A 27,428-nucleotide genomic window follows, 5' to 3' on the forward strand; every position below is an offset into this window, starting at 1 on the left:
TAATTGTAGAATTTGAATGATTGCTAGATGTGATATTTGAAGAGGATCTGCATTTTTTCACCTTGGGATATTCCTGTGAGTTGAGAAGCATTCCCAAACACATGTGTTTTTTTAAAGTATAACTTAAATATTTTAAAATCTAAAACAAATCAAGAAAGATACTTTTTATTGTATTTATTTTTACAAACAAAGTCTTTATGCATAGTCTGCACTGTGAATCAGGCTCTACTCCTTTCCAGCCCACCTTCAATGCTCAGTCCTTTAATTCAAATTTCGGCAGGATCCAGAGAAATCAAGGTTTCTTCAAACTAGGAAATAGCAAGCAGGATGGTTACATAAATTCTCATAATCGTTTAGAATTGGTACACACTGGAAGTTCAATCCATTCATTCACAGAATTCTCCATGTCCGCTGTCATCTTAAGTTGCATCTGCTTTTAGTTCCATCTTATAAAGTTATAATGCCAAGATGGCAATAGAGTCACTCCTAGTTTATCATCCCCATGATCAAGATATTTCCTGGTCCAAGGAAAATCTCTAGCTGAGACCTAGCTTATATTTGCAGTTTGCCAACAGATTCCTCCTTAAAGTGGAGTTTATGGTGCTGGACTTGCAGGGTATTGTATTTCAATTTCAAGAGGGTTTTTTCTGTGACTCGGAGACCTTACAGATGTCTTCTTTCAAGTTCCAGTTGGATTGTAGCTTAGTGGGTACTTGAGCCAATGTGTCTGGGTATAATTCTAGCAGTTCAAATCCATACTAGTCTACTTGTGCCTCAGGAAACCAGATATATCTGATAGAGACATCTAGCCGCAGATTGTACAGGCTAACACAGAGAATGTTCAGGAGCGTCTTTGAGATTTGCCCTTTGATGGGGCGCACCTTTTTGATATTCATGCAGACTTTGCGGTCCATCGTCTCATGTCTGGTTTTCCGTGATTACGTATTTCTAGTCCTTGTTGCGGACTTCTGTTCTCGTTACATTGATTGTTTTTCCCTGGTTCTGTCTCTGGGTTCAAGCTGTTATTTCCCAGACAAAAGGTATGGCTGACCAGCTGTTTCTGCCCTTATTTTTCGACTCCTCTGTCAAACAGCTAGTCTCAAGAGGTATTCCCTTGCTTTTTGTAGGGATGTAACATACCCTATGTGGGGTATTTGTTGGTTATTGTATAACCCTTCTGCCTTGCCACAGGAAGTGTTCCTCCTAGGTGGTGTGTTCAGTGCTCCAGGTTCTGTTCTTCCTGGATGGGGTAGGCCCTTCCTGTAGATCCCTCAAGGTCCTCTTGGGGTACTTCTCTTCATTCCCTATGGGGGATTTTCCTATTGTTCACGCTGTAGGCTTCTCGTGTTATGGCTGCCTGTTGTTGTGGGACTTCTCCTTTGGTATGACCCACAAGGGTGCCGTAGCTCTTTCTGGAGCTTCCATGTTTGTATTTTATGGCTGGTTGGTAGTTATTTCCTGCTTCTGCAGATGGAGATTCCTCCAGCGTATTGACTTTGGTCATTCTACCTATGTTGGCTGTCTTGGCTGTCAGCCAGTGTCTCCTGTGAGCATTTTGTTCGGTTCCACTCAGAAACAGTTTCTATTCTGAATTCAGTTGTGGTACGGTATGTGGGTACACATACGTTCACAGGTACTGATGCCTGCTGGTCCAAACTGAACCATAGTGTTGGCTGCGGTCTATTCCTTATGGGTCTGTCTACTCCTGCATCTCTGGTGGTGAGAAGTGCTTCTGCCATGGTTTTCCCCCATGGCTCAGACTATCTCTGGGTTTTCCGTGTTGCTTCTGCACATTGTGCCCCCCCCTCCCCCCCCCCCCTGTTTTCCTACGCACTTTCCAGGCATGGACTCAGGTTCCTCTGCTCCTTTCCTGACAGGGACTCTGTCCCTCTGCTCCTTGCCCAGCAGAGGCTCAGGTTGCTGTGCTCCTGGCCTCTGCCGATGTCATCCTTAGCGGTTTCCCTGTTCAAGGATGCTCATGATCATTTATGCAGTGTCTGTATAGAGCTATATATATATACATATTTCCGACTGTATATATCTATGATTTACGAAGCTTTACATTGTTCTTTCCCGCTATGATTCACATTGCTGTCGCTGGTACCCATTGCGCGGGCTTCTGTATTTGCCTTGGGCATGCTATTCGACTATCTTTTGTTTTAAAAAAACAACAAAAAACACAACATATGTGTACATATCTATATAGATGTGGTTTTATTATAGATGTATATTTATATCTCCTACTATCTATGTATACTGCAAGACGGCACACATTCTTTTTCTTCCAGGTTGCAGTATCCAGGGTTTCTTAGCCCCAGATTCTATATCTCTCTCTCTCTCTCTCCATCTTATGAGAGCGAGCCTTAAGTGTGTGCCCGGCTTCTACCGGTATTCCTTACCCACTGTACCTCTGGTAGTAGTTGTCAGTATGACTTTCAGGTGAACAGTCGGCGGACAGCCTCAGATTGTGTGTGTTCTATCGATTCTACTTTTTATGGGCTTAGCATATGTGTGGTGTGGCGCCCACGGTCCACACTGTCTTCTTATGTGTGTCCCTATTATCCACGTACATGTATCTCCTTGTACTCAAGGGCTTTTGTACATCTCTACAGGGTACCATCTGTCTCTACACCTGTCATTCCACTGTGGTGCATGCTCATTTTGTACAATTTGGCTCTGTCTTGCTGTTTTGTCCTTCTCTGGGACTTTCTTTATTTGATCAGATCCCTGGGATTCTGCACACGGTTTAACTGTAATTCTGATTCCAGCATATGGATTTTCTTCCATTGTGCTCTGCACTTTCTGGTTTCTGTGATTTCCCTTTGTCCCTTCCTGGAAGAGGGACGTCTCGTACTGTCCTCGGACAGACTGTGGTACCATTGCCTTTCCTTGTTACTGCTCCTTGCAGAGCATCCTGGGTCTAGTGCTAGCCATGCCTGCACTCACTGTTCCCACCTGTTTATTCAGTTTTTTCATTGATTAGTTCTCTTTGGAACTTGGTTGGTTTCAGTCGCAGACCCTCCTCCAAGGGGGTATAGCTTTGGTATCTATTCTAAGTTAAGGAATCTGTGGCTAGATGGCTCTATCAGATGAACGTGTTATTTACCCTCAGTAACGATGTATCTGGTAGAGACACAGTCTAGCTGCAGATTCCTTAACGCCCACCCATCCTCCCCGCTCTGCGAGGACCTTTTTAGGTTGGGTTCTTACCCACTGATCTTTCTCCCAGTGATCTCTGTCTCCCTGGGTGTTAGTATGCTTCACATCCTCTCCAGGTCGGGATGTCTTATTCTGTTATACCTGTTGCTTCCCCACCTATTTTCGCATTTGGGTAGTGGGCTTACTTACCTATCCATGCTCTTGCACTCTGGTTCCTTTCCAGTGTGGAGATTGGTCATTCCTGCTCCCTCCACCCCTCCCTGATACTTTTTCTCCATTAGTTTGGAGTCTAATGACTATGCTACAGTCCATTGGTCACATATAGTGCGATGGGTGCGCATTCTCTGTTATTGCAGAAATTTTGTCAGTCGCCCTAATAGTCCTGTTGTTACAGCCTTGTTGGCCATTACCATAACACTCACGTGGTTACAGACTGCTGTTGTTTACCATGACATTCATCTCCATTGATGTTTTGCCTCATTGGAGTGTATGGTTCTTCGCTGATGCAAGACTGTTTCTGGGGGCGGGTACTTTACTCCCTCCCTTCAGACCCTGGAGGGTTCTTCTTTAACATGCATTGTGAGGTTTTTCGATTTCTATTTCTTGTCACTGTTGTTTCAAAGATTTTCAACAGTTTTTGGCACATTGTTGCCACTCTCTCATAGTTTTCGAGTGGCTCCGCGCTGTGGCGCGGAAAGGTTTCACAGTAGAAAACTGACATAAGCGCGCCGGGAGGGACTTATATGGCTCCACTGATGTCATATATGTGGACGACGTCAGGGCGGAGCCATGCGACGCCGTCCCCCTGGCGCGCAAAGGTACTGCTGAGGAATCTCTGGATGCAGACTGGCGCCTGGGTGATATTCTAATTTAAGGCTCTGCGGCTAGACTGTGTCTCTGATCTAAGGTCATTCATACTAAAAAAGGCACATAAGAATCTTCAGAACTAGTGCAGCTATTCCATAGCAGGAAAAACATCAACAATCACATTGACCAGAATGCAGAAAGCATCTCCATTAGCAGACCAATTATCGCTTGTTCAAATGAGACATCTTCTCCTGATGGGTCATATTGTGGATCATATTTTGACAGCAATAGAAGTACAGCCAATGCTAGCTGCATTACGAGGCATTGTTGACACTCAAAATCTCGTTTCAAGAGGCAGTTCTTCATAAAGTCCATTTTCTCCTTAGTCTTTTGATAAGTTGAAGTTGAAGATGAGCTTTAGCCTCAATAAGGATAAGCGGAACTTGGCCCCATCCCACTGCTTGAATTCAGGTGAGAAGCCATGAGGGCGTCAATCAAGAGATCATACCCAACAAGCTTCATCTAAATCGGGTCTGGTACTCCAACTGGTCTCTGCGCACCTCAAATTCCCTGGCCATCGTCCACCCCACAGCAAATATTGGCCTTCAAAGAAGCCAATTTGCAGCTGTTTCAGATGGTTCCAGCTCCCCTTTACAATGCCTTTTGGGTCTCACAGAGCAATGGGGGGCTCCAGGTGTGCTTCCATAAGCCAACGCCAACTGACCCCTTGCGATCTATTTGTGAGCCCTTTCCGATGTCAGTTCATAATTCCACTGTAGCCTTAGGTCCCACATCATTTCCTTCTGTATAGATGCCGGTGCTGACTCCAACTCCAGGCCAGTGTTGCACTACGAGCTAACAAGGGCACAACTAGTTTGTTTGCAACCAGACCCTAATCCTTACTCTCTGCCTCAATGCCAGTATTTTTAGAGGCTTGAGACCTTATTTGGGTCCGACTCTGTCGCAGTTCAGGTATGCAAAATGTTCCCCATGACAACGGTGATCATGATGATGCGGGTGATGATGCAGATAACTGCTCCCCTTCACTATTCTGATGATGGCCTACACCGGGATTTACAGAATGCCATTGGACTGAGCTAGAGTTACCACCTGGGCCACCAATATAAGAAAGTGCCTCTTATGCAGTAGCTGTGTTGCCTCTTATGCAGTAGCTGTGTTGCCTCTTATGCAGTAGCTGTGTGAAGGGAAGCAGAGGTGGTAGTCTGAGGTAAACTTGTTAACTGAGATCCCACGAGCAGGTCCAGCCTCTACTGAGCCATTGTTGCCATTCAGTGATGCTATTAAAGACACTCTCAAGGCCACTTGATCCCAGCCATCCCGGGCCCTTCAATCAGTCAACATGTTGCTGGGCGATATAGATTGTCCCAAGGCGATCCTGATTTTCTGAGAAGCCACCCTATGCCTAAAGATCCTAACTGTACAGAGGTCAACTAGTAAGGTCACCCATAATGCCTTCCCAACCAATCCTCCGGATAGAGAAACAAGACGCATTGATACCTTCAAGAAGAGGATGTTCTCTTTTGCTTGTTTAGGCTTAAGATCCTTTAATGTAGTGTGCCTTCTGGACAGATAATACAATACATTGTGGGACATGGCCTGCAAGATCTTGCCTGCTTTCCTGGACCACCTCAGGACCTCATCGGTTCAAGTGATACATGATAACCAGGAAACAGCGAAGTATGTCTTAAGTGTTAGTTTCAACTTCCTGAGGCCCACAAGAAGGATTTCCTGTATTGGGGCTGCCTTAGACGTGGTTCAAGACTTTCCACCGAAGCAGCTAGCTTTGGAGATTCAGTATATAATCCCAATGTGTCTGTCTTAATCTTGGGTCTCGGTGAGAACACCTGTTGGTCTTCTTGGACTTTGTAAACTCAACGTCCAGCCTCAGTCGAAGCGCCAGATAACACATGCAGGTCCTGTAGTGGAACCTCAGGTTTCGGGGGCCCCAGCATCAAGACACTCTCTCTGATTTATCAATATCTCAGAGGAGATGGCTCTGGATTTTCTATGGTGGCATTCAAGTTCCAGCCTGACCTGCGACAGGCCTCTCTCTGTTCCCCATCCAAACTTCATGGTTGTGACAGATGCTTTGCCACTAGTTTTGAGGGTCTTCTTGGGCAGGTGTACATCAGAGGCCTCTGGTCTTCAGCAAGTGCCACTTCCACATCAACGTTTTGGAGCTTTGTGTGATCAGTCTGGCCCCAAAAGATTTCCTGCTATCAGTCATGGGAAGGATAGTGCAGGTCCACATGGACAATACGACCACCTTGTGGGACTGCAAGTAAAAGGATTGAGTTGGATCCTGGGCCCTTGGCCCTGTGCCAGTAGGCACTACATCTTTAGAGGTAGCTGGACCAGCAGAACATCTTTCAGGAAGTCAACAATCTTGCAAGATCTCTGAATGACAAAGTAGGCGAGCCAGACAGATGTCAGCAGGCAGATCACGAGTGGCATCTCCACCCTGAGGTGGCAGGGGGCACCCTCAATCAGTGGGGCATGCCCTGCTTAGATCTATTTATCTTCGTCAAGAACACTCCGTGTCAAAAATACTATGCACTGGAGTTTTCTCCAGGAAAGTCACTAAACACGTTTTCAACTGCAGTGGGACAAAGGTCTCTTAAACACATTCTTGCTACTGCCTCTCCTGCCTCAGGTTCTGAGTAAAGTCAGGACACATCGGGTCCATGTCATCTTAATAGCCCCGGACTTGGCTAGAAGAGTATTGTACCCATAGCTCTTGAACGTGAGTATTTTCCACCGATCTGACTGCCACTTCAGATAGACGTCCTGTCTCTCGGGCGCAGAGGAGGGTCCTGAACCTGAATCTCCTCAACCTACACCTCCATTTGTGGAGATTAAGCAGCAGCAGCACAGTCAAATACATTCAATCTGCCAGCTGCAATAGCCAATGTTATCCTTGCAGCCTGATGCATTTCAACAAAGTCCCTCTACGCTAGGGTCTGAGAGAAATTTGTTGCCTGGTGTGGTGCTTATCATACTGATCCTCTGCAACAAGACTTGCAGATGTGTCATTGTTTGTTTATCGTTTGCCCAGCGGGGCATTGTATGAGTAAAGTGCAGGCACTGCCAATGCAAGCGCCCTACACTACATTCTATCCAGACAAATGAACACTGAAGATCCAGTTAGTATTCTTACCCAAAGTTGTGACATCTTTTCCCCTCAGCCAGTCTATCACACTGCCAAAATTTTTCTCCACCTAACCATTCAAAAGAGGAGGAGACTCAATCACCTTGACCCTAAAAGGGCATTGAGATTTTACACTAACTGTACAAAGACCATCATGTGGATGGGCAGTTTTTGTAGGGTTTTCTGGAGTAAAACACAAAAGGAGGTGCAAAAAAGGATACTGTAAAAATGGATACTCCTTTGCATCAAAATTGTGGCACCAAGCAGGAGCCCTCAAAAGTCCTGCTGTCTCATTCCACCATGATTGCATTGGCAAGGGAAGTGGCAATTTCAAACGTCTACCAGATATGGGTGCTGATGAACACGTTCACAGAACACTACTGTCTTGACATTCAGATCCAACAGAAGAGCCATTTTGCCCACTCTGTCCTGCAAGACTCTCTGGTCTAAGACCACTACCCAGACCCTCACTTTTGGATACTACTGTGGTATCTATTATTAAGGTGAGGAATCTGTGATTAAAAATATCATTCAGAAGAACAAGTTACTTACCTTTGGTAATGCGCTTTCTGGTGGATAATCTATCTCACATCAGATTCCTCTCTGCCCTCCCAACTCACCTTTTTGTGGAGTGGACACCTGAACACAGGGTTTCCAAATTAGCTTTTAGTCCACTGCCACCTGCAGTGTGTTGGGGGTACTCCACAACTGAGGGTGTGTAAGGGGTTTCACTTCAGGGATAATACGGAGTCACTGTGAAGCCATGTGACGCCCCCTGTTGACATGTAGGAGCAGTGTTGTAAAATCCTCTGGCTTTAATCTTACGCCTGAAGATATTCTTAAAGTGAGGAATCTGCAGTTAAATAGAGTCTCCACCAGAAAGAGTATTACTGAAAGTAAAGTAACTTGTTCTTCTGAACTCCTTTCCTAACATCCTCATGCTTCTCATGCTGATAAAAGAAGTTCAGGAAGTCCAGATCCAAGATGATTCTAATGGACTTCACCTGACCTCACCAGGTGTAATACCTGAACCATCTATCATTGTCAGACCAGACATGTTGGATGTTCTGTTGCAAACATGATCTGCTTTCCAGGCTGTAAGGCAGGACATTTCCCACAGCCGAACATCACAGAATTATCCATAAGAAGCATTCAACAAATGAGGAAAATCAGGAGCAAGCTCATCTGCCAAAAGATAAAGCAAAACATTCTGACACTTTGTCAGTAGGTACAAGCTGCCCTGGTTCCCAGGTTGTAAATGTTTCAAATTTCTGATGGATACTTCTAACTGCAGATAACTCACCTTTAGAATATTCCACAGGTACCATGCTGAATCCAGAGGTACTCGCACATGCCACTAGGTAGTGCCATGAGGTTCCGCAGTGTCTCCTTGACGCCACCGAAGTGATGGAGCGGAGCCACATATAAATGCCACATGTGAACGCCAATGTCAGTTCCTTTCATGCCACACCTTCAACACAGATTCAAAGCTATGGTCTTTCCACGACTCCTAAAACTAAATCCTGTGTGCAAGAGACCTATGCCCTCTCCCAAAACAGCAAGTTTCAAACCATGCAGCAACTGCAGTAAACAAATATCTGTTGTTTGGGCTCTAGGCACGACTCGGAGTCATGAAAGGAGTGCTCTTTCAGGCACCCTCTGATGATTCGGGACTTAGAAGTAAAGCTGTACGTCGTAAAATATAAAAAGAACTTGACGGTCTCGCATAAGTTCCAGTCCCACTCTTAGTCGTGGGTGCGTTGCTGCTCCCAAGGTTGCTCCAGCAAGCAGTCATCTTTGCAGTCGAAGTCCAAATGAAAACGCAAGAAAACGAAGCAGAACTTGACCACATCCCACCACTCTTGATCTAAATAGAAAGTGCGAGGGCGTCAAAGTATCAGTCCGTCTCCCTAGTGGTCTCCAGTTGCGGAACCAATTCTACAGTTGATGCTGATGCGCCCTGAGTTCCCTGGTCCATCAGTGATGGCACAGCAGAGGCCTTTAAGGCTGTGTATATTTGGCAATCTCTTGCATCCTTCTGGCATGGCTTTAATCCCCAATTATCCACTTAGACTCCCAACCACATTTCTGCTGGCAGATCCATCCTCTTCGCCATCTGACCCCCTTGGAAGCATCACTGCTCGGTGTTGGCTGCAGTGCATATCTCCACACCAGCTCCTTGATCAGCATTGGTCCCTTCTTTGTCAATGCTGATGCTGATACAACTGATGCTGAGGGAGAATCCTGTGTCTGACCCCAGCCCAGCTTCAGCATGACCCCAACCTAGGTTGTGCACCAAAATCACTGCAGGGCACCCGATCTTGATACAACCTGCATATGGTTCTAGGTTACCAATGAGGAAGTACCTTCAGAGGCTCTATTGTCTTTGTGTCTCGGATTCTGACCAAAGCTTGCCACCACCCAAAGATGATGGTGGGGATGATTTACTGCAGCATTATGATGATGACAATTTTTACATGGACTTGCAAGGGCCTAGGGGGCTTAATACGTGCCCTGACACAGGATTGAACTCGCCCTTTGGACCTTCAACAGAAGTTAGTGCTTTGTTTTACTGGACCTACAGCTTTGCACTGTTGAGGTTACGACAAATATCCTTACAGAAATCTTACAACCTGGGCCTGCCACGTCTGAGCCGTAGCTCCAGCTTAATGAAGTCCCCACTGACAACTTAATGGGCTTCTGGTCAATGCCCTGCACCTGCCCACCAATGAATAGGCAGGTGGCCAGATGTCAGAGACTGGCACCTGGCGACCATGACTTTCTCACTAAACTTCATGCTCCAGAGAGAGTGGTTAAGGCTTCCACCAGCAAGGTCAACTCCAATTCATTTCATATGACTTCCCCTGAATAGAGATTCTCAAAGGACTGAGGCGTCCGGGAGACAAATGTTCTCCTTGGGATCTGCAGTTAGATAGAGTGTAAGTAAATGGCTTTTTTTGTATGGTCACCGCCAAGTTTTTTGACTGATGCTGCAGATTTTTCGACTCTGAGAGTGCATTGAGGCCTGCTAACAAGACCTCCGTGCCAGTGCTCAGACTCTAAAGTATATGTCAAATTAGCTATATCCAATTGGAAATGGCAAGCTTACCTGTAAGTCCCTAGTATATGGTACCCTATTACCCAGAGAATGTAAGTTAGAGTGGTACCCCAGGGCTGCATCACTGGTTGTGCCACCCTAGATGTCCCCCAAGTAAAACTAATCCCCCAGTCCGCCATTGCAGACTGGCGGAGCAGTCATGCACTGCTAGCTCGTCTTTGCTCTTGAAAGTAATGGCAAAGCCACTACTTCCCCAGTACATCTGTGTAAGTCACTCCTTTGGAAGGCCTACCGAGTGCTAAGGCAGGGTGCAACTTATGACACCGGCATGGCATGTTTTTTGCACGTCTTGGCAGTAAAAATGTAAAACCAATGTTTTTACTGTGGAAGGACTTGGTCACCCAACTGGCAGGGTTACACGCTAACTCCTCAACTGTGCTAACTCCTGAACGGTAAAACCAAAGTTGATACTACAAGATATCGAACAACTCATTAAATTAAGCCTGACTTGTATCTCAAGTCAAAATTTATATAACTTGTTGCCGTGTGCAGCTTTTGCAAAGCTGCCACCTTGTTGCCTTCATTACTGCTGTGACTTACCGAGCACACATGAAACTTGCTCCACGAGACCGCGTTCTGCCCTCCTGGAGAGACGTGCCAACGGCTCTCAGGAAGGATAACAATGAGGGATGGCAGGTCAGGGAGGTTTTACCTCCCTCCGGCCGGAAGCCACCTGGGTGTTAGCCACAAAAGGCAGGCCACAAGGAGAAGCCGCGTTAGAAGGGCAGATGTGTCACACTAGGGAGGAGGGCTGCCTGATTGTTTAGGTAGACAGCTCGCACGGGGAGCAGAGGGGGAAACTAGTTCCCAAGCCGGTTTCCCCAGGGACGTGTAGCCCTGAGGTAGCCACACCCCAGGGGGGAACTAGTGAGGTCTGAACACTGAGAGAGGGATCTCGCCATCTTGGGATTGGGCAGAATGGTTCATCCTGGGATAGCCAGATGCCACACTCCACTGGAAGTGGTCACCAGGTGGGTAGGAACCTGGTAGCCCACTGGCTACCAACCACATCCTGCCCTCAGGGCATTTTCCAAGCATAAAAGGAGCACCCCTAGCACCCAGACCTCAGATCTTGACGATCTGGAAAAAGGACTGAAAAAGGACAGCACTGCTGCACCAAGGGACCAGAAAAGAGAGTCTGCACTGAAGAAGACTGGACCCCGTAGCTAGTGAAGGAAGGGGCTGTGTCTCCCATGTCCTGTTCAAGGAGAAGCCACCTCCAGAGCCCAGCCAAGCAGAGAGACTCAAAGGGCCTGCTGGCTAGCCTCCTGTTCGCTGCACAAGGACACATTAGCTGGAGAAGTCTGCTGGGGAAAGTTAGTATCCCAAAGTCTTCAAGCTGCTACCACCACCACCGTGCAGCACCAGGGGCCAAGACAAGACGCATTGAGTTGCACCCGAGTATGCTGAGCCTGGGAGTGCTGTCGGAGAGTTGCTGGGACCCTAAGAAGACGAGCTAAGGACCCAGAAAGGATTGGCCTGTGACTGTGACATTGGGAGGCTGGTAGTCCAGAGTCGACTGTTCTTCAACCAGACCAAAGAGAAGCTCATGGAACCTCGACCCTGCAACCAGGAGCTCCATGTTCATGGACTGAGGAGCACCTGCATGAAGACCCCTGTCAACAACGTCACATCACAGCATCCTTGGAGCCTCTTCAGAATCCTTCATCCCTTGCATCAGGACCACTCCATAGGAATTGATTGCCTTGCGGATAAAGTGTCTAAATCTGGTTGAGAACTGCTTGTTCTGTGGAGGTATCTGTTTCTAACAATGTATTGGTCCCCCTGACTTACTCTCGGCTTGAGTTGGTCACCCCAAGTACCGCATTGACACTTACCCAATTTTTCCTTTAAAAAGTTTCTAAGTGCCAGACTCGTTGAATTTGTCAGGGGCTTGTTCGCAGTTGAGTGAAAATGCTTTGATTTATTCTGCTATGTACATTCCATACCTCTGGAACCCTCCGGTGGATCTTTTTTGTCTGGGTGTCTACATTCTTATGAAAATACGGTCTATTTTTATAAGTTTGTGTCGGATTTCTTGAGTGTCAGGTCAGTTTTCTCTTCAATTATTTTGGTGCTTTTTAAATGCTGTGTAAGCCTTGCTGCTCAGTGCCATAGCTATCCACCAGTAGCTGAGGGTTTGACAGGCAAAACCTCAGGGTCCTAAAAGGGTTGGTAAGTGAACACAGTGAGGTTGCACAAGTACACCATGTAACACACCCCATGTTCTCACACCAAGTATCCACCAGAAAGGGCATTACCAAAGGGAAGTAACATGTTATTGGTCAGAGACATTTATCCCTCCGAAAGCCCTTGATTTGGAAACAGGAAGGCAAACTCTGTCCCACAAATGCGAACGTACCTTCATAGGCTCCATTGCCTTTTTGACTCTGACCAAAGGTTGCCACCACCCAAAGGTGACTGAATAACTGCAAAATACCTCTTCTGGCCCAGTCTGATCAGAGACCATTTTGTACAGAGATAGCTTTCTAACACCAGATTCACTTCATTATGCATGTCTGAATATTGCAAACCTCGATTTTGCAAATGGAATACAGCCTTCTCTTTGGCAGTTAACTAGCCAGGCAAGTTAACAAACTTTAGATATTTTTCATTGAAAAAATACTTTGACAATTTCAAAACAAAGTTGTACTCAAGTTAGTCGCTGTATTTAGGCCTACAGTGCTAAAACATATACACATTAACCAAACAATTAATTTGCCAATATGTTTACAGACCCATTGCTCTCCGTTAGACAAAACTCACCATACCTTAGGTGCAACTAGAGCATTGGCTGTTTCCTGATAACTGAAAGCGGATCCTTGCTGCCTACCTGCGTGGCCTTGTGTGTTTCTTGGGGCCACCCGTTCTTCTCCAACTGGCCTTCACGACTCCCCCCCGCCGTCGCCCGACATCGCGACCGCTGTGTGGGGGGAGTTCTCAACGGGGACTACATTACCCAGGCCCCCTAGCGACCCGGAAGCAGAAATCACGCATTTTGCGCGCCCGGAGGCGCTACTTAACTGATCCCGCCCCCGGCAGAGCGGGGGCTGTTTCCTGATAACTGAAAGCGGATCCTTGCTGCCTACCTGCGTGGCCTTGTGTGTTTCTTGGGGCCACCCGTTCTTCTCCAACTGGCCTTCACGACTCCCCCCCGCCGTCGCCCGACATCGCGACCGCTGTGTGGGGGGAGTTCTCAACGGGGACTACATTACCCAGGCCCCCTAGCCACCCGGAAACAGAAATCACGCATTTTGCGCGCCCGGAGGCGCTACTTAACTGATCCCGCCCCCGGCAGAGCGGGGGCTGTTTCCTGATAACTGAAAGCGGATCCTTGCTGCCTACCTGCGTGGCCTTGTGTGTTTCTTGGGGCCACCCCGTTCTTCTCCAACTGGCCTTCACGACTCCCCCCCGCCGTCGCCCGACATCGCGACCGCTGTGTGGGGGGAGTTCTCAACGGGGACTACATTACCCAGGCCCCCTAGCGACCCGGAAGCAGAAATCACGCATTTTGCGCGCCCGGAGGCGCTACTTAACTGATCCCGCCCCCCGCGTCGCGGGATCGCGCGCGGGTTGGCGCCGGGAGAAGCCCGGAACAAGGGCGGGACCGCCTGTGGCCGTCCGGGGCCGGAGGAGGCCGGGCTGGGCCACACTCTTTTCGTTCGTCATTGCAAGTAAGCCGCTGTTGGCTCCACAACCGGGACAATTGATAATTATTGACACTTACACACTGTCGATTACTTCGCGGTAGGTTCCGTGAAAATGGCAGGGAAGGGGAAACGTACCGTAGCTCCCTCCACAATTGCAGGGACCATGGACCAATTTATCACCCGTGCTGTTTCGGTCCTGGAACATGAAATTGCCATTACCGAAAGACGTCTCTCGACAGAGCCCTTATTTACAAGGCGTTCATCACTGGGCCCCCTAGTTCATGTAAGCTCACCAAGCAATAACAGAGAGCAGCCACGAGAGGAGGCACCACGACTCACATCAGATACAACTGACTTAGTGGCTGCATCGCCAGTAGAGGAAGTAGTATCTATACTAGCACCTAAAACCCCTCGTCCCCAGACTAGAGCAGGGGCCAGATCTTCTATACCCACTAGACTAGTTGCACAGAAAAGGAAAAGGGGGGGGGGCGACTGATCGCTCTAGACCAGCTAAAGTTTCCAAAGTACCTAAGAATATTGTCCTTCTTGATTTACCTAATATTAGCCCCGGCACTTCTGCGGAGGATGCTGGTAGACTTGAGTTACCTCCATTTGATCCAAGTAACTTTGCTCTCCAGTTAGAAAGCATCGTTCGTACTTTAATATCCCCTTTAATGGAAAGGATCGAAATGGTTGTATCAAAAGTAGATAAACTGGAACAAACTATTTTGGATAACTTTTGCTCGTTGAAGAATGTCGTTAAATTATGCACTATGGTCATATCTAAAAATAATTACCCTGTTGGTTCTGCTGGTTCTGTCCTACCCACATCTGTCATACCGCCTGTCTCTGCCCTTACTCCAATTGCTGTAGATACTTTAACCACAAACAGCAATCAGTCATCTCGACAGGCGGGAATGACACAAAACTGCAAATCTCCGAGGTGTGAGGGTAGGTTAAGCAAAGATACACAGGGCACCAATACAAATATTATGCATTTAGGTGGTCCGAGCAGTAATTTACACAGTTTAAACGTTGCTCCTCAAGGAAATGAATCTAGGCCATCCCCGATCCAACTTCATCTCCCTCGTGAATCCTTCCCTTATGTTGTAGTCTTAACGGGTGTTCCCGAACTTCCCACTAACAAAAACGAATCTTATGAGCAATTATAAAACAAAGTTAGTCACTGGCTCAACATTCATAGACCTATTCCAAATGAACTGAATGGTCGAATTCTATTTGTTAGAAGGGTCCAATGGGTAGGACCTTTACCTAAAAATATTCAGGGCGATTGTGTCGTTGTTAATTTTAAAGATGCGCGCCTTCCAAAGTTTATCACGGAAATCAATCCCTATGGCCCTAGATCTGGAATTGCGGTGCATGACCTAAACTACTTCTATACCACACCCATTTGCCATTGACAATTCCATAGTACTGACACCCCCTTAACTCCTATGGTATTAGGGGCTACTGCTAACCCAACAATGGATGGATTGGTAACCATGCCTGAGATCTCATCGTTGTCATCACATATGTTGGAAGTGAGGGCAAATGTATCTGGAAGCTCTGCTGAGCCTCGTGTTATATGTGCGGGTAAAAACTTGGGCACTCTTTTGTCTTGGAACCTGGCTAGTATTACAACCAAAATTGATACTCCTGAATGGGCGAGTTTTATTAATGATTTCGATGTCTGCCTATTTCAGGAAACATGGTCCCTCGAGTCCCAGTACATGCCGGGTTATCTGAATTTTTATGTCCCAGCAACCAAAGGCACCAAAGGTCGTCCTTCTGGCGGTTTAACTATATGGGCTCGTCAGAATTTATTTTCACATGCTACTGGGATTGACACTGGGTCCCAGGATATCCAACTGGTCAGGCTCACCTTCGGCCCCAAGAGGACTGTGGATATATACAACATCTACCTTCGGGGCACGAAGGGGAAGAAGTCAAGTGTGCTTGAATCCCTTACTGCACTCATAGAATCTAAATCGAGTAGTAGGGACTTGATTGTAGCTGGGGATTTTAACGTCACTTTCGAACCCCTCCTAGATAGCGATTCTGAATGGGGGCTTGACCGCGAAGAGGACCTACGCTGGGGCATCCCAGCCCTTGCACTACCTCCAATCAAACGGTGGTCTATGGTGGCAACACAGGTCAATGCACTCTGTCTAGAATTTGGACTCCGGGCATTGAACGGAAGAGTCAATGGAGATAAGCTTGGAGCACCTACCTTCGACAACGGCCGCTCATGCAGCCGGATTGATTATGTCCTCTGCTGTATGAGACTGTGGTCCCTCCCTATAGACATGGAGGTGGTGCAAAGATTGGAGAGTGACCACAATCCCATTTGTGTCTCTCATAGTTGGTGGGGCAAATCATGTTTATCGTCAAAAGAACCAATTTTGCCCCCCCCCCCCCCCGTAAGTGTGCCTACCAATGACCTTCGAAGGCTAAAATGGGCATCAGTAAAGTCTAAAGATTCAGTAATAGCCCAGATTAACATTAATCTCTCTGCAATTATGGCAAATCTTGAGGATATTTCGCAAACCCGAGACCAAGTAATTAGGTCGCATGAGTCATTTTTTGAGGGTTTACGTCCCTTTTTTTTTAAGCAAATAAGGCAGGGTACTAAGCAGCCGCCCAAGCAACCTAGGTGGTATGATAAACACTGTAAAAATGCAAGATCCACCCTGGCTAAAGCCTTATCCAGTGGTAGCACCCCACTTATTCAATTAGCAAGACTTGCTTATAGGAAAAGCATCATACAAGCTAAAATAAAGTGGGAAGAAATGTTTTGGCAGGACCTAAAGGAAGCCAGCGATTCCCGAGATGCTAGACTATTTTGGAATGTTTTGAAGTGGGGCAGAGGAGGTCTATCAGAAAATCCTTCAAATCATGTCTCAGAAGGGGATTGGCTGGGCTATTTTAAGCCCCAATATGCGCGTGATCCCCACTACATAAGTCAGGGCACAATGCCTTATGCCTTTTATTTGTCCGGGCCTTTCACCCCCGAAGACTCTTTAGCTGCACTGTCTTGTGTAGCTGCAGGACGGGCTCCTGGGTTGGATGGTATTCCTTCTGATCTCTTTCTAGAGAATAAAGATCCATGGAGCAAGTATATCGCTCTTATAGCGAACGCCGTGGCTGAAGGCGCGCCAGTACCTAAATCTTGGGGAGGCGCTGTCATAATTCCAATTTATAAAAAGGGCGACAAAAGCCTCCCGGGGAACTACAGATCCAACAGCCTAATTGACACAATTCAAAAAGTCATTGGGAGGATGGTTCTGAATGAGGTACATAATTGGATTGACGCGAACGAGATTCTTTCTAGTCTTCAGGCGGGTTTCCGCAAATCCATTAGCACCATTGACCAGGTGTTCCGCTTTAAGCAACTGTTATGGAAAGTTGTTGAACTGGGCAAAGGAAGTCTCTATGTCACCTTTGTGGACTTAAGAGCTGCCTTTGACCTCGTCCCTCGTGAACAGCTCTGGAGGGTCCTAGAAAAGCTAGGATTATCCTTGGAACTCCTGACCTTAATTAGAAGATTGCACGAGTCCAACTTTGCAAAAATTCAATGGGGTGGCCTGGGGGAGTCAACCACCGAGTTCCCAGTAGAGCGGGGAGTCCGCCAAGGATGTGCAATGGCCCCAACACTATTCTCTTTGTACATTAATGGAATAGTGGACTATATGCTTCAGACCAATACCGATGCTCCAAAACTGGCAGGTGTTACAACACCAATATTAATGTTTGCCGATGACACTCTTATAGTGTCAAAAACCCCGAGCGGCATGCAGAAGGCATTGGCAATTTTTGAAAATTTCTGTAAAGACCATGGACTGGAGGTCAACGTGGCAAAGACAAAGCTTATGACCTTTAACCCACACACTAGCTATAGGGTTGGTAAGCTTAGGATGAATGGCCAAACCCTCGAGGAGGTCACCAACTTCACATACTTAGGCATTCACATGTCCCACAACAATCGGTGGAACAGGCATCTGGAAATGTCAACATTGAAACTCACCCAAATATCGGGAACGCTGGTCAAAGAGTTCAAAAAATCTCTTACTAAACCTCTTAAACCGGTGTTACAAGTCTACGAGGCAAAGGCCTTAAACTCGGTTCTGTGTGGAGCTGAGTTATGGGGCTTTGATACATTAACACCCCTCATGGTAGTTGAAAACAAATTTTTCCGCTCCATTACAGGCTTGCCACAAAGTACGCCAATGGTCCCACTGCGTTACGACCTAGGTAGGAAGTCCATCAAAGATTTGGCAAATCTCCGCCCAGTTTTATACTGGAGGAGATTGTGGACTACTCCGGAGCTTCGACCATACGCAGTGGGTATCATGGACGTAATTCAGGTTGACAAATTTCACAAAATTAAGTGGTTAAGGAACCTCAGAGATTCACTAATTGCTTTGGGACTGGAAAACCTATGGGATGACCCAGTGGCCGCTGACTTTCCTATAAAAAAGCTTTTGAAAAAACTCTATTGGGACAAGGTAAATCACAGGGTGTGGGCAGCCTCTACTTCCCCTTCCATGACTAATCGTTTCCTAGAGGCAAAGGTTATACCCCTATTGGAACCCTACTGGGATTTGATAACATCTCCAAAGGATAGGAAACTCTATTTTCAACTCAGAGCAGGCTCCCTTCCACTAAGGGCTTTAACTTCTGGGTGGTTTGGTGGAAGTACATGTACTTGCCCTGCTTGTGGAGACAAACGAGAAACCACTGGCCATTTCCTTTTCGTGTGCCCAGTATATGCCGCCCCTCGACGTCACTGGCTTTCCCCTTTATGCAAATTGATGGGCACTAGGAGCTCTGTCGTAGCTATTCGAATTTTATGCACGAGCACCTTACCAGTCCATTCAATAGGCCTAGCTAAATATTTGGGGTGGGCATGGTCACTTAGATTAAAAACCCTTCATTCCTTAGAGAATGTACTTGGGCAGGCTTGAAGCTTTCAAATGTACTGCTGTCATTTTTGCCTCAATTACCCTTTTTAATCATGTGCATTTCACGTCATTTGTCTGTCGCTTGTTTAATATTTTCTTATCAAAAAGGTTTTATCTATTTATTGGAATGTATTTATTGAACCGGTTATTGTGATTTTATATATTTGTGATTTGTTGTGTCTTGTATGAATTATTTTTAATTCGAATAAAGACTTATGACTGACTGACAAAATGTAGCATTTCAGTAAGACAAAAAATCTGAATGAAGGATTTAGTTTAAGTGACAGAAGATTTGAGCTGCCCAAACAGGAGCACGTCTTGGTCATGGACATCTTCCAAGAGCAGATCCACTTCATTATGCATGCTTGGATAATGCAGACCTTCATTTTGCACACATTCCCTTTAGCAGTAAACCAATCAGGCTAGTTAGAAAACTTTAGATATTTTTAATTATAAAAAAACGTTGAACATGTTTTAACAAAGCTGTGCTCAAGTTACACACTGTATCAATCTCAAAAGTGCTAAAAGAGATCCACATTAACCAAACACCTTATTTGCCAGAAACGTTTTAGACCAATTCCTCTCCCAAAGACAAAACTCACCATACTTTAGGTGCAAATAGAACACTGACAAAACATAGGATTTCAGGAAAACAAAAATCTAAATTTGGGTTTTGATATAAGTGCCAGAAGATTAGAGCTGTCCACACAAGGGTTCCTAAAATGGATTATATCTTGTATTTACTTTTCTAATCAAAGCAAACTGGGTACAAAAGGTACACATAGAGAACATCTGATAAAGTATTGGCTACCACCGCAGCACAGATGCCTGAGCCGACTCCAATTCTATCGCAGCCGTGAAGTATCATTGAATGCAGCTGAATCCCCTGTTCATATTCTTTTCCGTAAGTGAAAGGGTTTGTAGCATATTAACTGTAAAGGTTGTTTTGTTGCGCCTGGTTCTTGTATGGCAGTATGCCATGCAACATAACACTTTGAACAGAACAACTCACATTCACCCAACACTGCAGTTTTGCCATATACCCAGCTGTTCCCTTGCTCCGAACTGTGCTCGCCACCAAGCAAAGTCACACAAACATTCAACAGAAAACAGATCATCGACCACAAAACCAGCGTGGAACAGAAATGCCACTCAAATGGCAGGTGTGGTGCTCCATTTAGTGCTATGTAATGGATGTACCTTCATAATCTCACCCACAACCCAACTTTTCTCTTGCCCTACTAATTTGCTTCAGAACTGTGTGACACACAATTCAGAATTTATTACTTAAGTAGGTCATCTTTGGCACAGCTTGGTTAATCAGTTCAAAAGTTATAAATGGGTTCCAAAGCAGTCGCCTTTCTTGGGTCTTTGAATTTCTGTCCTGACATTTTGTATGTAGAGCAAAAATGTGAGTGCCCACTATAAACTGTAAATTATTGTGGGCTATGAGAATATTTTTTGATCAGCAAACAAAAATTTGAAATTTGCATGTGTCCAGAATACGTTACATTCTCACCCACCATAAGTTCTTGAATATTAAGAGGAGGCAAAAGAAAATACAAGGAATGCAGCTGGAGAAGTATTGCTGAAATATGTCTGCCCCCTTATGTAGATCTCTCTCTGGCCTGTCTGACAGACCAGAGGGAGAACCACAAAAAATACCTTCATCCCACCCTCTCCTCACCTTGGTTCTGGTCAGAAAAAAAAGGTAACAAAATTAAGATTAAGGTAGCACATTAACTTGTGAGTTTCCTATTGTCTGAGGTTTTGTGGTGTAGTAATTGACCCCTGTGAATCTAAGCTTGCCTTTAACTTTGCTTCGTTCAGGGTATATACCATATAGTCAAGTATCACGTTGCGTCCAGCAGCCCTTGCCACCAAGATATGCCGAATGCAAACATAAGAAAGAACTCATTTGGCAGAACATCATGTATGCAGCCAACACAATACAGATAAAGCACGCATGTGACCTATATGTCATTCAGAATTATTCCCAAAAATATGCCACACGGAAAATATAATAAATATCACCCTAGGTTAACACAGGAGAATACGTTAGCTGGAACATTAAATAATCACAGCACATATATTCTGTTAAGAAGGCTATCATGTCACTACTACCTTCACTAGCCTCTGCGAGGCACCCTAAACTAACACAACAAAACAAAACACATTTGACAGAACATTATATATAGATCCATTATTCACATATCCAGAGCACTAACCAGTTAGTTGACTAGAGAAATCTTTATAATAAACACAGGATATCATACTAAGGTCCAACATACTGAGGTTCCACAGTGCCAGAAAGACCCTTGAGTGACAATAGATTCCTTAACAACCGATGCAATGCCGTAGATGGGGTAAGGAGTGTAGGGAAGGGAAGCGTGGTTGCCCTTGGGTCAGTTGTTACACAGACTCTTGGGTGGGATTAGCTGATGTGTGGTTGTTTGGCAGTCCATGAAAGCTAATAGATAGCATGCTCAAAGGCACTGATGTAAGGAATGTTATCCTTTAGCCTGTTGGAAATTTGAGACTTTTTGGTGAGCAGACTTTACTTTGGAAGACATTGGAAGGTCATGAATAATCCCCTTTTTAGTCTACAGCAGCCTGTTTTTTACTCTTTGAAATCATCCTTTGGCAGGTTTGAATGGGATATGTCTTTAGAGGAAGTAAGGAGGAGGCAGCTGGAAGTTTCTGTGAAGAACAATAGCACCTCTTTCATGTCCAGAGAAAGCAATAGGATTGGGAAGGTAAGAGGATACTAATGTGACTGAGCTAAGGATCCTCACTTCTCACTGCCTGGTGACCCTCTCTCTGCAGCATGACTCATTTTAACTTTCTTTAACCAATGCTGCTCCTCATTTATTTCCCCACTCATTAATCTCTTTTCTTCTGTCTTTCTGTCCTTTCCTCTTTTCTGCCCTGATTCCTGCTCTTCTACTTTTTTCCCTTTTTATCTGTATCACTCTTCCAGTCTCTTTTTCTGTCTCACATCTGTTATTTGTGCCTTGCTCATCTCCTTGGACTAAGCTTTTACCACTGTTTTAGGCTCCTTCTTGTTAATATCTATTCTGCCTTTACTATGAATTGGGCTGATAATTTGCCTGTTTCTCCACAGGTGTATGTTGATTTGTCACTGACCGATCCCTCTCAGGGGCTGACCCAGTGGTGAGTATTTATTCTTTTGTTGGAAACATCCCAGTGCTCTAAATGTTCTATCACTTTATAATGGTTGTTCACCTCTAAATGTTGATCAAAGAATGTGCATGTTGAATTCTGCCTTCACCCCATTACCATTAAAGTACTAATAATACATTTGTTTGATTCATTGTTATAATCCTCCCACAAAGGTCAACAGTAATCATTCTAAAACATTATAATGTACAAATTACATTTAAATGCCATATGTATGATTTTAAATACCATAAAAATGAATACATTTAAATCATCCCTGATCAATTAATATAACGTAAAAACTTAATAAAAAAAATGTGTAGACCCTATAAGAATCCATTATCGTGGGTAGTGTGCAAATATACTATAAATCTTCCCAAGCACTGCTTACCCAAATTAAACAAAAACATTTTTTTTAACAATGGCAGTGAAACTGACGTAATTTTGTGCAAACAAACAATGCATGGTTAAGATCCTTTATAAAATTACTACAATGTAAAAAATGTTGAGTTCAGTTGACCACCTGCTCTTATTTGCGTTTAGAGGCAAGATTAAGATAAAGAAAAGACAAGCCCCAGTGAGTTATCAATTGGCATTGTATAGTAGGGTTGTATGCAGTGTGGTAAAGCTAAATGTACTACTTAATTGTTTGTCTATAACATAAGTCAGCTTCTATACCAGAAATCTGAGGTAATTCTTTATCTGAATGTTACCTGTCCACCCCACATAAACACCATGCTTCATGTTGAAAATAGAATAGTCGATATTATTTCCAAAAGGCTATTTAAGTGGTGGCTTATGTTGTATCAGTACATATGTTACCAATTCTCTAAGAGCATTTGCTACTGCCTATTTAAACGAAAGTACTACAGTATTCTAGCCCCAAGTGCTTGTGCGTAAGTGCTAATTATGCGGAGTTCTAATCTTATGGCTTGTATCTTTAAGGTTTTCCTAACTGAGATCAGAGGCTTAATGATCTTATCCTCGGTCTTATACAGGAATGCAGAAATACATTCTATCCCATTTAAGAATGTTGTTGGTATTTTAGTGTGATTCGCTTTCTTACAGAACAGCCTCTTGTGGTATTATACAGGGCTCTCAGCCCTGTGCTATGTGAGTTGAATTCCTTACCAAATGATTCACATGCAGATGACACAGCAGGTTCTCAGAAAGTACAATCCCATGGCAGGTTTAGTTTTTCATCCTTTCAATAGGTGGCAGTCCTGTTGTCCATTTGAATTTAATCCTTTTTGAAGGGAGGCAAAAACCATGACTTTACTCTTGATGGCATTTCTTTGGAGAGAGTGTTTTAGCCAGTAACTAAATCATTCTTGAAGACCCCACTGGAATCTGATTGTTAATTCATCCCTTATTACTATAACATCTCAGTACCATAAAGTATACAGCTGGTCTCCATCAATCAGTGATGGAAATCGACTTCCTTTTTGGATATTGTTGAAAAGCATAGCTATATATATATATATAGACAAGAGAAGGGGTGCCAATATGCAACCCTGCTTTAATCCATTAGCTCTCTTGTTTCTTTTTGTTAGACTCCCTTCTAAAACCCTGAGAACATAGAACTATGTGTCAATATGTAAAGAAATTCAAATTCAGAGTAACTCATCATGAATCTTAAGGGCAACCAACTTTCACTGCAGTGTTGGTCTGTCCATTATATTGACGGGGAGAGGAGTTGGCCTAACAGCTAGGGCGCTCGACCTCGGACCTGTGGAACTGGGTTCGAGTCTCGGTAATGACGCTGAACATCCTGTGATTCTGGGCAAATCACTTAATCTCCCCGTGCCTAACAAAAAATGAATGTGTGTCCTCATGTAACGTAACTGGTGCTATGTAAAGCGCTCGGATACCTGATTGGATTCGGGTCAAGTTCGCGCTATATAAAACTCTGCATAAAAAAAAGGCTGAGGTGAAGTTGACCAATGTACCGTTGATAGACTCACTCTTTTACTTCACATTTGTCCAATATAATGCTCAATGTATCTAGAAAAGAAGAATGTCGATGGAAGCCTGACTACTTTAAAGACAGGATGTTGCTTTCAGTCACCTAACCTTGCAAATATTCCAAAAGGGTTTATCTAAATATTTTTCCATTAGCATCAAGGAGTGCGATTTAGCAATCATTGTTTGCATCATCCTTAAGCCACTTTTTGTTTTGTAGAAGCCTGAGAATATTTGGTAATTACGAAAAACTATTCAGGACAATCCTGTCTAGAGCTTATTTTTATAAAATGAAAAACAATTACTGCATGATCTCCTATTTCAGTAAGAGGTAGTCATCACTTTTACATCGTGAAGTCATATGTAGCAATTATATAGTCAAGCGTAGAACAAGGACACTACTCTATACAGGTAGCCTTCCTTAGTACGTCTCTTCCTGTTCTACCATTCAAAAAGGTTACTCTTCGGTCTAACAAGTTGGTTAACAATATATATATATTTTTTTAAGCTTTCTTATTCGCCAGCTGTGCCATGCCTTCTCATGCTCTTTGCAGCAAATTCTCATTTAAACACTATTTGATAATTTTGCACTTAAATCTCCTTCTAGTAGGACATTTTGTCTCATTTTACTAAATAGATTTTATCTGCAGCATAATTATAGTTAGTCTTTATCATAAAATATGTCCTGTAGTTACATCAGTATTAAAAACTAGCAAGTTATTTCTCTCCAGACTCGGTGAACTAGGCAAATTTACCCGCACAGCACCTCCTCTCAAATAAATACAATTGACCTGTGGCGTTTCAAGTTTTTAACTCAAAGTCAATGCTCAGTAATATAGTGAGCCCACCTTTAGGATACTCCTTACTTACTTGAACTGATGTGTCAGTTACCAAATAGGAGTAAACTTTCAGTCTACCACATCTCCTGTACACTGAGAATTTCTAACTGTTCAGATCGAATAAACTTTCACTTTTCCCCTACGTCAGGTGGGCTATCTATGTTCCAGCTCCCCAACTCCAGTTTCTCACAAAAAAAAGTTTACAGTTTTTTCTAATCAATAAATGGCCTCCCAAAATAGCCAGTAGCCAATCCCAGGTACCCCCTTTTTTGGAAGCTTTCTTCTTTATACCTCTGTTTATGGTAGTAATCTGTTACTGCTGTTCAACTTTTACCATTAAATGATGAGCCTTATCCACATTGATTTTTCATAAGCGGGCCCCTGCCAGAGCCCTTTTTGCTGATGATAGATGAATGAGACAGCTAGGTATAAGAAGCAACCCTGAATCAGATATTTGTTAATGAAGAACCGGGCTATTCCCATCTTACTCAGGTTATCACTATTCTCTATTATCAAAGAAGCCTTGGAAACAAATGTAATACTCGATGTTGGTAGATTATCCTTGTTCTCTCAGAGGTTAAAATGCTGTACAAAGTGAAGATCAGAATACTTAGAATATTTCTAATAACCAAGATCTAGTTATTATTTAATGAAGATTGCCATTATAGTTAAACAAATATATAAAAACCACAAACATCAAATCGATCTGTAAGTCTGATTCTGCCTCTAAATGCTGTGTAGCAATCCTACCACCTTTCCTATGAGTTGCTTTTACATGCAAGTTTACATTAATAAGGTCTGCTTCTTCTCATGAAGTTAGATTAGGAAGGCACAGTTGTGACATACTGACAGTTCTCTGATTAGTACTTGCAGAAGACGCCAGTGTGGCACGCCATCCGACAAGCTAACTTGCACTTGAGCTTGTTCCATGAAAACATTTTAATTCTTGCTATCATTGTTGATTCATGAGTGTTGTGAATTGTTGATGTACTGAAATTGAGCTTGTAAAATGTTTCTTCGTTTGGGACTTCTTGTGATGTGTTTCACTGTTACTTGTGTGGCTTTAGCTATTGGGTAAACTGGTTTTGGCTAAACTTTTGACTGGTCACTAATTTGTATTTAATTTTTTTTTGTGGTTCCTTTAGAATAGTTCCGCAAAGAATATTCGTCTGCTCCTCATTCAGTAGATTTTCTCTGGGAGCGATCTGTTTTCTTCGTCTCCTTTTAAATTAGCTTATCCTCTAATGAGTGTTCCTTCATAGTAATTCTCTCATCAATACTATTTGTATTTTGCTTCACTGCAGCAAAAGAGAGCGGGACTGTCAATCCTATTAGTGAGTCAGTTTCAGTCTGTGTTCCTTATTGAGACTAGAAACATGAGCAGCAACCTTCCCTTGAGTATCTGGGATGTTGGGGAATTAAGAATTTCAATGTATGTTCTGGACATATAATCTGCAACAGCATTCGATGTAATATCAAAAACAAAATGCTGTGTAAGGCGTAATATCTCTTCAGTTGCATTTCTCCAAGTGATATTGGTTGTATGTTGTAGCATTCTCTCAAATAAAGGAGGAATTAGATAGATTTGAAGTTTGTTTGAAGATCCACCATGCTTAAGTTAAGCACTATTTGGGGCATTCTGTACTGACAATCTCCTCACTTGTAACAAGTGATCTGAAAGAGACACGTTAGTGATAGATTCCTTACCTTAGAATATCCCCATGCGTCAGACTGGATCCGGATTTTTTTTCCGTTAGCAGTACCCCTACGCTTCAGTAAGTGGCGTTGTGCGGCTCCGCGTCCGTCGCTGGCGTCGCATGCGCCGAGAGAATGTCACGGAGACTACTTAGGTGCCACCCATGCGCGTTGACGTCAGTTCTTCCTTTTTCCGCGCCAGTAAGCGCAGATCCGGTTAGAGCACGTACCTTAGTCACTTTTTGACTATCTTTTTGAGACTTTTTGTTTCCTGTAAGTTTGAGTTTGGTGCCATAGGGATGCCTGGTTTTAAGTCTTGTGGGTCCTGCCGGCGCAATATGGACCCCCACGACGTCTGTCTCTACTGCCTGGAGAGCGACCACGACTCCCGGGCCTGCATGGACTGTTTGGCCATGGCCCGAAGGCCTTGAAGGAGCGGCGCCGGAAGCTATTTGAGGTCCGGCTCTCCTCCCCGCGCCGTTCGCGGTCCAGGGGCCGCTCCAGGGAACGCTCGCGGGGCCACCATCATCGCTCCTCGAGCTCCAAGTCTTCACCCTCGGATTCGGGTAAGAGACGACACAAAAAGAAGTCGAAGAAGCGTTGTCGCTCTCTGACGTCCCCCTGTGAATCCCCGGATGCGGACGAGGGGGACAGGGGTTCTTCCCCGGCGGCTCCTTCGGAGCCCGGGACTCCCGCGGCCTACCCACCTTACCCAGGTCCGTTGGCGACTCCCGCTCAGGTGCAAGAATTTCTTGCCACCTTGGACCGCCTGTTTAGACCTCGGGCTCCCGCCGGCATGCCCTCGGGCCCCGTGGTCCCGTGTCAGGATCCTGTCGGGTTGTCGGCGCCGGCGGCTCCTGCCACGGTGCCACAAGGTCCCGCGCTGCC

At 44.7% G+C, this 27,428-nt stretch overlaps 1 protein-coding gene across 1 annotated transcript in view; it reads left to right on the top strand.

Moving 5' to 3' along the window:
- Window positions 1–27,428, top strand: part of ESYT1 (extended synaptotagmin 1) — a 429,479-nt gene that overhangs the window by 378,929 nt on the left and 23,122 nt on the right. Inside the window, exons 29-30 of the mRNA XM_085600294.1 lie at window positions 21,512–21,620; window positions 21,989–22,038. Of these exons, the coding sequence (XP_085456420.1) occupies window positions 21,512–21,620; window positions 21,989–22,038 (159 nt within the window). The remainder of the gene's footprint in view (window positions 1–21,511; window positions 21,621–21,988; window positions 22,039–27,428) is intronic.

The sequence above is a fragment of the Triturus cristatus genome, chromosome 4_2 (assembly GCF_964204655.1).
Source record: "Triturus cristatus chromosome 4_2, aTriCri1.1, whole genome shotgun sequence".
Taxonomy (NCBI): Eukaryota; Metazoa; Chordata; class Amphibia; order Caudata; family Salamandridae; genus Triturus; species Triturus cristatus.